Raw genomic sequence first — 14,841 nt, forward strand, 5'->3', positions numbered from 1 at the left:
CTTTCATCAAAGAATCCTCCATTTGCAGCAATACAGCATTGCAGACCTTTTAAAGTTAATACTAATTTAAAGTTATCTTCATTGAAAAGTACAGCGCTTTTCCTTTAAAAATAAGGACATTTCAATGTGACCCCAAACTTTTGAACAGTAGTCTATATATTTCCAAAAACGGCTACAAGATGGCAAATATGCATCTATATCTAGCGTGAATAAGAGGTCGTGTTCAGAGAGGAAAGCACAAACCCTTATTTTTAACCAGCCCTGCCAGTCGCCATTTATTTTTGATACCTTTATCTATGGTGGTTACATCTTCCCCAGAGTTCATGAACTGCATTGTGGTCACTCCATGCAATTTTGTTCTCTCTATCGTCCTTCTTTCCAAACACAAAGTTGGAGCTGTAAACGGCGCAATGTGACTTTCTGTGTAAAACTTCAGCACTGTACCACAATCTACAGTATCTGGCAACTTGAGCAAGTTGCCGGATAGATTGTTTGGCTAATACCGTTAGTTACAGGGTTCTCTTTTGCTACCATTGGCTGACAAATGAAAGAGGAATTTCAATTGTCTTTTTCTTTTTATTTACCGTCAATTTATTTCAAGTGATTTTTTTTTTTAACCATGTGCAATCGCTACAAGCCGCTACAAGCCTGGGGCTGGAATACTTTAATCCCTGTTATTACAAACTCTAATTATTTATAAATAGTTTAAGGCCAATATTTTCCTTTTTTGTTTATAAAACGGAGAAGTTTTTTATTTTTGCTTGCAAAAAGTAACTCGGTACGGTAAAGTAAAATTTTGCTTGGGTAATTTTTCCTTTTATTCAAGTAATTTTACTTGTATTTGAGTAAGATGTTTCTCTAAATCCCTACACTTTTAATTTCTTTTCCACCCCGTCCACCTCTGCACAGCACCATGTGCTGTGCAGGAGATGATGTGGTGATTTGACATGTCAATCATCAAACCTTACATTATTTAAAAGTTTTTTTAATTTACTGCTACAGTGTTGTTGATCATGCTGGGTTATACACACATTTAATGTACACACATATTTTTTATGTTGAATAATTTTAAATGCTCAAAAATAAAGGGAACATTGAAATAACATACAAGATCAGAATGAATAGAATTTTATCATTGAGTACTTTGTTCTGTACAAAGTTGAATGTGCTAACAAAAAAATCACAAGAAAATCGTTAATGGAAATCAAATTTATTAACCAAAGGAGACCTGGAATTGGAGTCAAACACTAAATTAAAGTGGGACAAAATACACTACAGGCTTATTCAACCTTTATGTCCTGAAAAACTGGTCAAAATGAGGCTCAGAATTGTATTTGGCCTTAAGTTCCCGACAATGCTTGGGCATGCTCCTGATGAGGTAGCAGATGGTCTCCTAAGGAGGCTCCTCCCAGATCTAGACTAAAGCATCCGCCAGCTCTTGGACAGTCTGTGGTGCAATGTGAAACTGGTGGATGGATCAAGACATGATGTTCCAGATGTACTCAATTGGATTTAGGTCAAGGGAAAGGGCGGGCCTGTCCATTGCTTTAATGCCTTCAACTTGCAGGAACTGCTGACACAATCTACCCAAATTAGTTTGAGCGTTTTTCTACCTTAGAAGGAACCCAGGTAAAACCATACCACCATATGGTCTCACCAGCAGTCTGAGGAACTCATCTCGGTAACTTATGCCAGTTATGATAACTCTGTCGAGCACCTGTAGTGGTGTAGTAGTCAAGACCACACCAAATGAGACCGAGGAGTATGGAGACAAGATAAAGACCTTCAGAGGCCAAGACAAAGACCACATAAGCTCTTGATCTAGGTCTCTGCCTCTCCATGTCTTCCATGTCTTGTCTTAGTCTCGCCTTTAAAAGGTCTTGGCCTTGTCTCAGTCTCTGTACTCCTTGGTCTCGGTTGCTGTGGTCTTGACTACTGTCCTACATTGAGGGCTGTGTGGCGCTCCAAAGAATACCACCCCACACCCTCACTGACCCACTGCCAAACCGGTCAGCTGAAGGATGACCGGTTTTGTCTAGATGAAGGACAGCAGACTCTGGCACATCTCTAACATGCTTAGTATTAACCTGCTTTCATCTGTGAACAGCACAGACTGCCAGTGGCGAATTTAACCATCCTGTTGTTTTCCGGCAAATGCCAAATATTGTGTTGGGCTGTGACCACAACTCCCATTTGTGGACGTCGGGTCCTTATAACATCCTCATGGAGAAGGTTTCTAACTGGTTGTTCCGACACATGCACATTTGTGGCCTGATGGAAGTAATTCTGAAGGGCTGTGGCTGTGCTCCTCCTGTTCCTCCTTGGACAAAAGGGCAGGTAGCAGTCCTGCTGCTCAGTTGTTTCCCTCCTATGACCTCCTCCATGCCTCCTAGTGTACCGGCCTGTCTCCTGGTAGCTCCTCCAGCCTCTGGACACTAAGCTGACAGACACACCTTCTTTGCACACCTCGCATTGATGTGCCATCCTGGATGAGTTGCACTACCTGAGCAACTTACGCAGTTTGTAGAGTCCGTCTCATGCTACCAAAAGTGTGAAAGCGCCACCAACATTCAAAACATAAGCCAGAAAGCATAGGTATTGAAAACACTCTGTTTTATTGAGTGTGTCTTTTTAATTGCAAAAAAAAATGTCCACCTGTTCCATTTGCACAGCAGCATGTTTGTAGCAAACTGACTGTCAATCAGTGTTGCTTCCTAAGAAGACAGTTTGATTTCACAGAAGTTTGATTGTAATTGTATTGTGTGGTTTACATGTTCCCTTTATTTTCTTGAGAGTTGTAATAGAAATGCACCGATGCAATATATGGCTCAAATATTGACTAATTGGCTGGATCAGATATCCGTGATTTAATATCAGCAAAATCACTTTACAGAGCACTTATTCATTTTTCTTTATCTGTTAAAAATATTATAAAGTACAGTTATATCTATGCTTATTTATTACTTTTTTAATGTTTATCTTGAGGCTAAAGCTCTCACTCACATCGGGTTGCTATCGGATATCGGCCAATAGGCTCAACCCAGGTATCTGTATCAGCTAAAACTGGATTTGTGCATCTCTACTAACTGGTATAGCAAAATTGCCCATTTACACACAACAAAAAAAAACATAGAATATGGTTCTGTGTTGTACACAGATGAGGAGAGATGAAACAGCATCACTTTCTAGACACTGATTAGACAATCCATCAATAATACCAAAGGTCACATAAATGCACATTGACCACAAAGGTATACCACAGCTGTCTGCATACACAGCTCAGGTAATAATTGTAAGACATACATAACATCGTTCCTCTTGCTATCTGACAATGCAGACTTGTATTTTATTATTATAGACAAGTACTGTTGGATCGTGTTAGACAAAACAATTATGCTATTTAACATTTTTTTTATCATCAATAATTTACAGTTGGTACAAGAGGTGTTGAAATAATGCAGTCTATTTTTTTTAACAGCTTTCCCTTTTGATTTATAGCAAGCTTCAGATTCTCTTTTTCCTTTCAAATAAAATATTAGATATAAATAGTACCTTTTTTGTGTCTTGTTGATGTGAAGTAGGGCCTGAACAACAGAACCAGGTCAGTGGCAAAATATTTCACCAGAGCAGTGGTGAACACACCGATCAGTGACACACACATTATTTTGATAATGAGGGTAGTGACTGTCTCTGGAAGAGAGAAAACAATTCCCATAACAAAACCAACAAAACAGCAAATAATTGTGCAAATGTAACCAGATATTCCCCAAACTGAGAGTTCAGAATGCCTCCTACAGGAATATTAACATAGTATCAGCAGCCAGATGATCAACAGCCAAACTCAATTATAATAAAACTGGTTTATTTAAACCAAACTACCATGTTCCTCTTATATTTGGCAAATTTATGTTTGAATATTTTGCAAAAATATGTTGCTGTGCATGATGGGATTTTGCATCTGTTTACATTACCGGTATTCCATTTCATTGGCCACATGCCAGCTAGACTAGCAGTGAATGCTTAAACACTGCTGACCTGCCTTAAGTGGGCGTAGATCGAAAAATAAAAAGGGCCGAAAATCATTCCCAGTCCGAGCCTGTTCAGCTGTATCTGTTTAAAAATATAGATGAAACTAATCAGTTATATAGATTACAGGGCTGTTTTGAAGTCAATAAACTAGGTTACTCTTGACTTTCTGTTTCTGCATGCTGAAAAAACAGAAGTTATAGTCTTTGGATCAGAGTCTTCAAAAAATAAGCGGATTAGTAAGTAATTTCATTTGGATGGGATTAAATTGATCTCAGGTAATAAAGTGAAAAAAATCTTGGTCTTATTTTTTTTTCATGACCTGTCATTTAAATCCTATATCAAAGAGGTTTCTGGAATGTCCTTCTTTGATCTGCTGAAATATTGTTAAAATCAGAAATATCCTTTCTAGGGGTGATGCTGAGAAACTAGTCAAAGGATTTGTTATTTCAAGGCTAGACTATTGTAATTCTTTAATATCAGGAACCCAAAAACCTTAATTAAAAAGGGAGATCATATCTATCCTGTAGTAGCTTCTCTTGTTGGCTTCCTGTGTAAATTCAGAATAGAATTTAAAATTCTCCTTCTCACATATGAGGCCCATTAGCCTAATTTCTAAAAGTAGAATGGGATGCAGTACTATTAGTTATTAGTGGAACCAACTACCAGTTTTAGCCCATGAGGCAGATACTCTATAGATAAGCTGCTATAGGCTTAGACAGCTGGAGGACATGGGGACCCCTTTTTGTCATTCTGCTTCATTCTATCTCTATTTTCCAACTCTGCAGTATTTGCTAGTTCAACCTCTAATGTCTTTAAGCTCTCTCTACTTTTTTCTTATGATAGTAGCTTCATCTGGTCTTTTCCTGTTTGGCTGTGACACCATCCTTGAGCGAAATATCAGTTGATTTTCAGTTGAAAATCAGAGTTCAGATTGTATGATCTGGTTGTATGTCTCTGTAAAATGCCTTGAGATTACATGTGTTGTGAATTGGTGTTATATAAATAAACTGAATTGAATTTAAAAGAGCAGTGCTTCAATCATTTCAAATTCGGACATTGTCCAACAACATGGAAGATCATGCATAAAAGAGGTTAAACAATCTGGGCTCACCAAGAAGTGGGTATTACAACACTAACCTGTTTTTATGAGAGTCACATTTTTATATGCTCCGCCATAATATCCTAAGCCTCTACACTTAAACTCATGAGTGAAATCTTCTTTTGAAACCTTTTCAATGGTCAGTATCGCAGTGAAGAAGGTTCTCCCTGAAGGTTGTTCGGTCAGCCTAAGAAAGGAAACATTGTTTGCTTCATCAACACTTTCTAAAAACATAATAGTAAATAATGACAGAAAAACAGTTCCCTGTCAAATTCTTGCTTAGATAATGCTTATACATTGACTGATACTGACGCACAATAGGTACAATACTGTTTAAACTTACAATTTGGTTTCGTTGTATCCCTCCATCTGGTTTACTGGTTTTCCATTAATGTGCCAATTGGCGTCGCAGCCCCGTTTTGCATTAATCCCACAAAAAACTGTGCAGTTCAGCACGGTGCTAGCACCTGGTTAACATAAAGGCATAAAGGCTTATTGCATGAAAATGCATTTTCATTTACCACTTGATGCTTGATTATCATTTCAAACATGCAACAAACCCTTTGTATTAAGTAGTACATAGCCAATAGCATGTCCATTCCCCCAGTGCCAATTGTTACATATTTTGTGGACCATCTTTGGTAAGCTCTTGTTGCCATTGCAATTAGTCTCAAACTGTTTATTTTATCATTGACCTTTATAAACGTTTTCACAAATTTGTCATATACATACATTTCTATTTATCTTTAGAATATACAGAATGTTTAAAACGGTCAATTTGGCAGCTACCTAAAACTCTTCGAACACATATATATATATATATATATATATATATATATATATATATATATATATATATATATATATATATATATATATAAAAATAAACATCAGATCTCAATGGGGCAAAAAATCATGCAGTTTAATTATACTGATATGGACTGGGTGATGTGTTAGGAACTAAAGGATGCCACATCAATTGATGGAAATGAAAATGATCAACTTACAGAGGGCTGAATTTAAAGACACCCTAATAATTGTATGCATGCCTGACATTGTCGGGGTATGCTTCTAATGAAACGACGGATGGTGTCCTGGGGTATCTACTCCCAGATGTTCTATTGCATTCAGGTCAAGCGAGCATGGGGGCCAATCAATCAATCAATCAATTCCTTCATCCTCCAGGAACTGCCTGCAAACTCTCGCCCCATGAGGCCGGGCATTGTCGTGCACCAGGAGAACCCCAGGACCCACTGCACCAGCATAGGGTCTAACAATGGGTGCAAGGATTTCCTCCTGATACCTAATGGCAGTCAGGATGCCGTTGTCTAGCCTGTATAGGTCTGTACGTCCCTCCATGGATATGCCTTCCCAGACCATCACTGACCCAACACCAAACCGGGTATCCTGAACAATGTTACAGGTGGCATAACGTTCTCCACGGCTTCTCCAGATCCTTTCAGGTCTGTCACATGTGCTCAGGGTGCACCTGCTCTCATCTGTGAAAAGCACAGGGCGCCAGTGGCTGACTTGCCAATTCCAGTGTTCTGTGGCAAATGCAAATCAAGCTCCATGGTGCCAGGCAGTGAGCACAGGGCCCACTAGAGGACATTGGGTCCTCAGGCCACCCTCATGAAGTCTGTTTCTGATTGTCTGGTCAGAGACATTCACAACACTGGCCTGCTGGAGGTCATTTTGTAGGGCTCTGGCAGTACTCCTCCTGCTCCTCCTTGCACAAAGGAGAAGATACCAGTCCTGCTGATGGGTTGTAGATGTTCTACTGCCCTGTCCAGCTCTCCTGGAGTAACTGCCTGTCTCCTGGAATCTCCTCCATGCTCTTGAGATTGTGCTGGGAGACACAGCAAACCTTCTGGCAATGGCACGTATTGATGTGCCATCCTGGAAGACTTGGACTGCCTGTGCAACCTCTGCAGGGTCCAGGTAGTGCCTCATGCTAACAGTAGTGACAGTGAACCTAGCCACATGCAAAACTGGTCAGAAAAGATGAGGGGGGGAAAAAATGTCAGGGGCCTCCACCTGTAAAACCATTCCGTCTCGTTGTTGCCCTTCTAGTGCACCTGTTGTGAATTTCATTAACACCAAAGCAGCTGAAACTGATTAACAACCCACTCTGCTACTTACCTGACCAAATCAATATCCCAGAAGTTTAATTAACTTGATATAATACTCTGATTACAAAGTGTTCCTTTAATTTTTTTGAGCAGTGTATATATATATATAATTCATGCATCAAGGGGTTAAATGGGTTAATTATTTTTTCTTAATCACTAAGGAAAAGGGGTTTTATAAGAAAATAGACACATACTAGCACTGAAGGATTAATATAACTAAATTGTTGACAAAACCTGAAAAGTATATCACCATACTTGCATGGGGACGCCCTCTATTACAAATGTATACATTTACAGCCCCCTCCCTCCCCCAAACCCTTTTTTTATCCAGTTTTGCTTGAAACCTCCCCTCCCATACCCTCGACAGCTGTAAAACTATAAATGTCACTTCCGTTTTCCTGGTTTCAGCCATTGCTCCTCTCTAGGCGGATCATCTCTTTGCCAATACCTTGTTCTAGCTTTCCTAGGTATCTATCCTTGCTCAGTTTGTTTTTGTCAGATTCCCCAGGTATAATGATAATGAGCCAAAGTGGCTCCTCCTGCTTTGGTAACAACTGATGTAAGACAAGATATATATATATATATATATATATATATATATGCAGCATTCCTAGATTAAGGGTGATACGTTTCAAACTGCAATCTTGCAATCTCTGTAGGATCTTATGTAATGCCTACTTGCTTAACATTATTTAATAATCAGAAATGTACACACAAATTATAATATATTGTTAAAATTTTAAGTTGTGTTCAGCATTTTGTATCAGTAGTTATCCCAAATAATCGGGCTACTGCAGTTTTTTAACGTGTATATCCCTGGGGATGTAAATGCATACCTTTTTCTACATTGTGTTCAGTGTTCTTGTTATCCGATGAAATTCCCCTTTTTTTTCTGAATATATTTCAAACATCTCATAGTCTCTAAAAATACATATCTATGGAGGGGTACCAGAACGATAGTCTTAATCAATCAAAATTATTTTGTATATTCTTGTGATTTTATGACATAAACTCAGACCAGGACTTAACTTTGACGTAACAATCAGTTTTCTTACCTATTTCAACCAGCTGCTCCGGCTCGCTTGGAGAAAGGATTTCTACATTAGAATTAACAATAGGATCTGAAAAGAGCAAAGGTGCAAGGTGGTCACAATATTGTCCTTATTAGCCTTTGTCATCATGAGAAACAGGATGACAAAGTGTGTGTCAAGAGAACTACACTAAACAAAAAGTATTTGAACACCGTGCTATTTTCCCGCCAAGTTCTCCTACTTTGAAATATTGGAGGGGTCTGAAATTGTCATCATACAGTAGGAGATATGAGCCACTCCTTGGTTATCCTGGGTTTCTGCCTCGGGTCATTATCATGTTGGAAGACCCAGCCTCAAACCTCTCCTTAATACAAAGCATGATGCTACCAGCCTCATGCTTCACATTAGGGATGGTGTTCTTGGGATGGTACACATCATTGTACTTCCTCCAAACATTGTTAGTGGAATTGTGACCAAAAAGTCCTATTTTGTTCTCATCTGACCACATGACTCTCTCACATGACTCCTCTGGATCATCCAAATGATGATCCAGAGGCATCCTTGGCTTAAGCAGGGAAACCTTCTGTGCCATGCATGATTTCAAATGACGATAGTGTATTACTAACAGTAACCATGGAAACTGTGGTCCCAGCTCCTTTCAAGTCATTGACCACCTCCTCTCATGTAGTTCTGGGCAGATTTCTCACCTTTCTTAGGATCATTGAGACCCCACAAGGTGAGATCTTGTATGAAGCCCCAGTCCGAGTGAAGTTGACAGTCATGTTTAGCTTCTTCCATTTTCTAATGATTGCTCCAACAGTGGACCTTTTTTTACCAAGCTGCTTGGAAATTTCCCCATAGCCCTTTCCAGCCTTTTGAAGGTGTACAATTTTGCTTCTAGTGTCTTTGGACAGTTATCAGTTTTGGCCATGTCAGTGGCTGGATTCTTACTGATGGTATGGGGTGGACAGGAGTCTTTATGCAGCTAATGACTTCAAACAGGTGCATCTAATTTAGGATAATAAATGGAGTGGAGGCGGACATTTTAAAGGCAGACTAACTAGTCTTTGAGGGTCAGAATTGTAGCTGCTAGACAGGTGTTCAAATACTTATTTACAGCTGCATCATACGCGTAAATAGTTAAAAAAAAATCATATATTGTGATCTTTGGATTTTTTTTTAGATGATGTCTCTGACAGCGGACACGCACCTATGATGACAGTTTCAGACTCCATGGTTTCTAAGTGGGAGAACTTGCAAAATGGGAGGGTGTTCAAATACTTATTTTCATCACAGTGTAAGCATTTCAAGCTGCCATACATTACTGCTAGTTGTACTCATACATTTTTTTAAAGAGTTTTAGGCTCTTGCAACTTTTTTTCACCGTTTTTAAAAAGGAAATGTGTAGATATGATCATTTTGTCTGAAAACTTAGTTTGATGAAAAACTGAAGCGTAACCTAGAAGCAAAACAAAGCTATAAATCTGTTTTTTTGCCTCTCTTAATTTATAGAGGCATAAAAACCTTTCCTAAATATAGTATTTATTAAAAGGGAACGCACGTTTTTTTTTTACATTGGACCCTTGATTTTACATTATTACATCATGTTCTACTCACCCATATTAGTTTTGTTACATTTGAAGCTGTTCTGAAGATATTCAGTTTTGTAATCCAAGTAATGTCTTCCTATGGGCAACGATTTGAAGGTACAAACTAAACTGTTCATAAGTTATTCTTTATGGTAAGACAGCATTCATAATATGTAGGTGAATCACTGTCCCCCAGACATCCGCGGTTATATATTTTATATTTATATTTGTTTAAAACAAAGCGGAGTGTGAATGACATGTGGATATATCCTAACCGAATATCTCCAGAACAGCTCCAAATGACACAAAACTCATATGTGTGAGTAGAACATGATGTAATAACATAAAATCAAGGGCCCAATGCAAAAAAAAAACAGCGTTCCCCTTTAAGGGAAAGCATATTCCAGGTTAAATCTAAAAAACACTCACCTGGAACAAAAAGTTTCCTGGAACCTGACGATTTGTACTCCTTGTGATTGTGTTTCCAGGTACATACGCAGGTGTAGGTATCTTCATCTTTTTTTGTTGCATTATCCACCCGCAATTCATTTTTATGATGACCAGATAGAAAATTGTTGCCCTGCAGCAAAAAACGGGAAAGATTTCAGAATGGTTGGGCGAAACACAATGAAAGAAATTAACTATTAACCTTTTGGAAATTGTCTGGTCTTATGATATTTATACCAAATAAAACATGATCAAATATACATCTCTTGCAAAGAAAAAAACAAGAACCTTGAAAATGGTCCTCAGATGTATTACAGTGGTAGTAATATGAATAATGATTGTTATAGTCATGTTTGCCTGTACCTTAAACCAGGTAAACGTTCCATTAAACGCTGTGCAAGTTTTCACAACGGGATCTGGACAGGTAACGCGTTTATTCAAGTCAGAGATCTTGTTATCTCCATAGTTGAGATTCTCTCCACTGCTTCCGTTGTAGACCGCAATTTTTAGATGGTAGAGGTAACATCCACCTGGAGTAATTTCCCTGTAAGAGAAATTATATTTACAGATAATCTGATCTCAAACTTCAAATAAGAAATACAGTTTTAAGCATATTATGATAAAACAGCAAACTAAACATTCTAAGGATCATGTGACTCTCTTAACACAGTCAGTTTAACAATAGATTAAAACTAGGGGATTATCTTAAAACATCTCATGTGTCCAAGGACTATAAACTACTGCAAAGTATAAATTTACTTTTTTTATGGTTTCAACGAAGCAGAATTCCTCATCATATTAAATAAATGATGGCATATTTAGAAAAGAGACAATCCTGGTGAGAACCCTAAAAGCAGCTAAAGAGACAAACTAGTTGAACTAAGATTTTTGCAACAGGCAAATATTCCTACCTGGCAGTGTAATGACCTGAATCATTAACACTGATGTTTAAGAATAGGAGCGCTCCACCATGGTAATGTATCATCTGTGTCTCATCTGTGGTAATATTCTGTATCTCGGGCCCATTTTTGAACCAGGTCATATTTTCATCAGGTAGGTTGGGTTCGACCTCGTCAAGCACATAGTAAAATGCTTCCCCTTCCAGAAGTTTGTAAGACTCCGTGTTCAGATGAACACATGAAGAATCTAATGAATGACAATGAAAGAGAAAGAGGATAAGATATCAATAACAATAACTTTTATAAGTTAATTTGTCTTTAAAAATGTTGTTATATGCCTAAACCTGTAGTTATTTTCTTACAGAAAGATTGTGTATGCTTTGACCCAAGTCTTAGCTTAGTTTGATATTTATTCAATGATTTTCCTGCTCTTAGCACATAACTAAGGTCTTCTAAAAAACGAACCTACGTAAAATTAGAGACTCGATTCCATCGAATGCTGATGTGACCTGTAACGCTCCTTTACGTCTACATGAGCCCTCCTTCAACTTCAAAACTAAACCCTAAAAAGTTTTACAGCTCTAGCACCCCTAGTGGCTAAAAGTTACACAGCGCTGTCTAATTAGTTGGCTTGATTTAGTTAAAGAAATTATTTTATTAGGGGTTTAAATAGATGGGGGTTTGGAGAATGTTTCCAGAATTACTCCTTATTTCTCTGTAATTTGTAAACTAAGTCAAATCAAAAAGATATGAAAGTGTTTCCTTTAAATTTCTTTAAGCTGTGGGGTCACATCACATAACTTCTCTTACATCTTCCATTAAGTATCTTACAAGGACATCATTTATGAAGGTTATTTTAAAAATATATTATATTAAAAGATATTTAAAAAAATCACAAGTACAATTTTTTAAATTAATTTGAACAGGTGTAAAAAAATTGTTACTTGTGATATTTTTTATTCTACAAATACAAAACTAAGACTGTAACTCTCTTTACAACTTCAAATTCACACAATGCACACATAGTTTTGAAACAAAATAACCTTCATAATCATTACTTGTGTTCATGTGGAGCATGATAACATCCATTTGCAGTGCAATTTGCAAAAGCAATATCACTTAAGCTCATCTCTGTTCTTTCATTTATGCTATTTGTGCAAACACTACCTGAATACGCTCCAGGTGTGGCGATCACCAAGATGAAGGATAAGAGAAGCCTCGAGACGTCCATTAGCTGAAAGAGACAAAGCGCATTCTCAAACTCTAAGGTTGTGTTCTTGCCTTCTTCTCATATAAGCAGAATGTCCTGCTTTGCCTTCTGCTTTGCAGGTATTTTTCTCAAACAGTGTAAAGAGAGTTAGTTTGTCAGGCAACGTCAGCAGAAGATTATGATCTGAACAGTTATGAAATCCTTTTTTTGTAGAAGGTATCAGAGGTAAAATCAGCAATAGTTTTATCAAGGCAATAAGCTGCCTCTTTTCTCTATAATGTAACCAGGCTACATTAATCCTATTAGCAGAGCTGCTTAAATTCCTGATTTTATCTGAATTTTTTAAATGTGACAGTAATTAAAATCTTTAACAGGTAATATGAAAAAAGTAAACTTAGACCAACGAATGAACTAATTAACCATGTAGATTTCCTTTCTTTAATGGAAATCAGGAATGTTTCAAATGCACTTTCACCCAGTGCCCTAACAGAGTCTGGAAAACTGCCATAGATAAAATCTGTTCTCTTCTTAGGATGTTAGCTGCAAGGTTTCTGAGTAAAAGTGTCTTGTTTCCATCAATTCAGATTGTTGTTGATATTATGAATTCCCCACATAACGTTTTGCGTAACAATCCAGTAACAGTAGTAGATTCAAAATATTCACTACTGAGATATTTATCTTAGCAGGAATTATACATTTTTTTCCTACAGGTGTCGAGGAAATCAAATGCACAAAATAAGAGTAGTTGACCCTTAATTTGCCAATGAATTTAGATTTTTTTACTCTTAAAATAAGATAATTAATTAACATGCACTTGAAATAAGACAATATAATTGTCTTTTTCTTATTTTAAATATAAATTGTCTCACTTGATTCCTCAATTCAAGAAAAAAATGCACTTAGTTTAAGAAAAAAATACTTATTTAAATCTACTTTTTTTGCAGTGGGGTTAGAGATTTTTTTTTTTTGCAATACGAGAATAAAGTCATAAAATTATGAGAATAGTCATAAAATTACAAGAAACAAGTTGTATTTATGACAACTCTCACAAGAAGCACTTTCTTCCCTAAAATGATGAACATCGAGCATCATGTGAAGTTATACTTTAGCTCTGGTTTGACAAAGAAGGAAATCTTTTAGCATCAAATTGGGCGGGATGTCAAAGTGGACTCAGGTTGCTGTTTGGTGGAGCCGGTCTATGAGGTTCCCCCAGGGAGATAAATCAGAATGAACTTCCATATACACATATTAAATTAAACTATTTCATATAATATACTGAAAAACGTGCATAAACAGTAGTGAAAAGCTCTCACATAAACTAGTGAAAACATTTAACCCTCATATTTCCCTACCGTCGTGGGCTAATTTTTCAGTGCGCATGTGCAAACAAGGATTCTTCTGTAAACACAGCAGCATGGCGGGGATGCAATGAGTGAAATGCAGTTCTGTCTGTAAACTTGACAGATCGTAGTAGCAACGTTTGCTCATCCATGTCTTTTTTCTAAATACATCGTCCCCTTATCTTTTTAGGGCTTTCAGCACAAAATTGCACAAATTGCCAAGGCATCGCGGTTCACTATAGTGAGCCTAATATTCCCCTTCTATTTGCTTGTCTTCCAGACAGATGAGTCAGAGCAGCTCCATCTCACTGCGGAGCTGAGTCTGACGTAGTTTTTAGTCATGCAGTGTCAGCAATTAGATCACATGAGAGCGTCGGGCTGAACATAAATCGTAAGCTAAACTGTGTGCCCTGCTTTGCATTCCGTGCGCACACAGCTGAGAGCACAGTTTCTGAATCCATGGGCACGGATTAATAAACCGAGAGCACAGTGTCTGAATCTATGTGCACGGATTAATAAACCGAGAGCACAGTTTCTGAATCCATGGGCACGGATTAATAAACCGAGAGCACAGTTTCTGAATCTATGTGCACGGATTAATAAACCGAGAGCACAGTTTCTGAATCCATGGGCACGGATTAATAAACCGAGAGCACAATTTCTGAATCCATGGGCACGGATTAATAAACCGAGAGCACAGTTTCTTAATCCATGTGCACGGATTAATAAACCAAGAGCACAGTTTCTGAATCCATGTGCACGGATTAATAAACCGGGAGCACAGTTTCTGAATCCATGGGCACGAATTAATAAACCGAGAGCACAGTTTCTGAATCCATGGGCACGGATTAATAAACCGAGAGCACAGTTTCTGAATCCATGGGCACGGATTAATAAACCGAGAGCACAATTTCTGAATCCATGGGCACGGATTAATAAACCGAGAGCACAGTTTCTTAATCCATGGGCACGGATTAATAAACCGAGAGCACAGTTTCTTAATCCATGGACACGGATTAATAAACCGAGAGCACAGTTTCTTAATCCATGGGCACGGATTAATAA

The 14,841-nt window shown here is 37.8% G+C and overlaps 1 protein-coding gene across 1 annotated transcript in view; it reads right to left on the reverse strand.

Annotated features, from left to right (window-relative positions):
• The window catches only part of LOC107087346 (interleukin-1 receptor-like 1), a 20,224-nt gene that overhangs the window by 4,158 nt on the left and 1,225 nt on the right, over window positions 1–14,841 (reverse strand). Inside the window, exons 2-9 of the mRNA XM_015378879.1 lie at window positions 12,394–12,460; window positions 11,239–11,473; window positions 10,691–10,871; window positions 10,310–10,460; window positions 8,316–8,381; window positions 5,472–5,595; window positions 5,167–5,315; window positions 3,553–3,690 (exon numbers count right to left, since the gene is read on the reverse strand). Of these exons, the coding sequence (XP_015234365.1) occupies window positions 3,553–3,690; window positions 5,167–5,315; window positions 5,472–5,595; window positions 8,316–8,381; window positions 10,310–10,460; window positions 10,691–10,871; window positions 11,239–11,473; window positions 12,394–12,457 (1,108 nt within the window). The 5' untranslated portion in view covers window positions 12,458–12,460. The remainder of the gene's footprint in view (window positions 1–3,552; window positions 3,691–5,166; window positions 5,316–5,471; window positions 5,596–8,315; window positions 8,382–10,309; window positions 10,461–10,690; window positions 10,872–11,238; window positions 11,474–12,393; window positions 12,461–14,841) is intronic.

This window comes from Cyprinodon variegatus, unplaced genomic scaffold (genome assembly GCF_000732505.1).
Source record: "Cyprinodon variegatus isolate N-32 unplaced genomic scaffold, C_variegatus-1.0 Scaffold181, whole genome shotgun sequence".
Classification (NCBI taxonomy): Eukaryota; Metazoa; Chordata; class Actinopteri; order Cyprinodontiformes; family Cyprinodontidae; genus Cyprinodon; species Cyprinodon variegatus.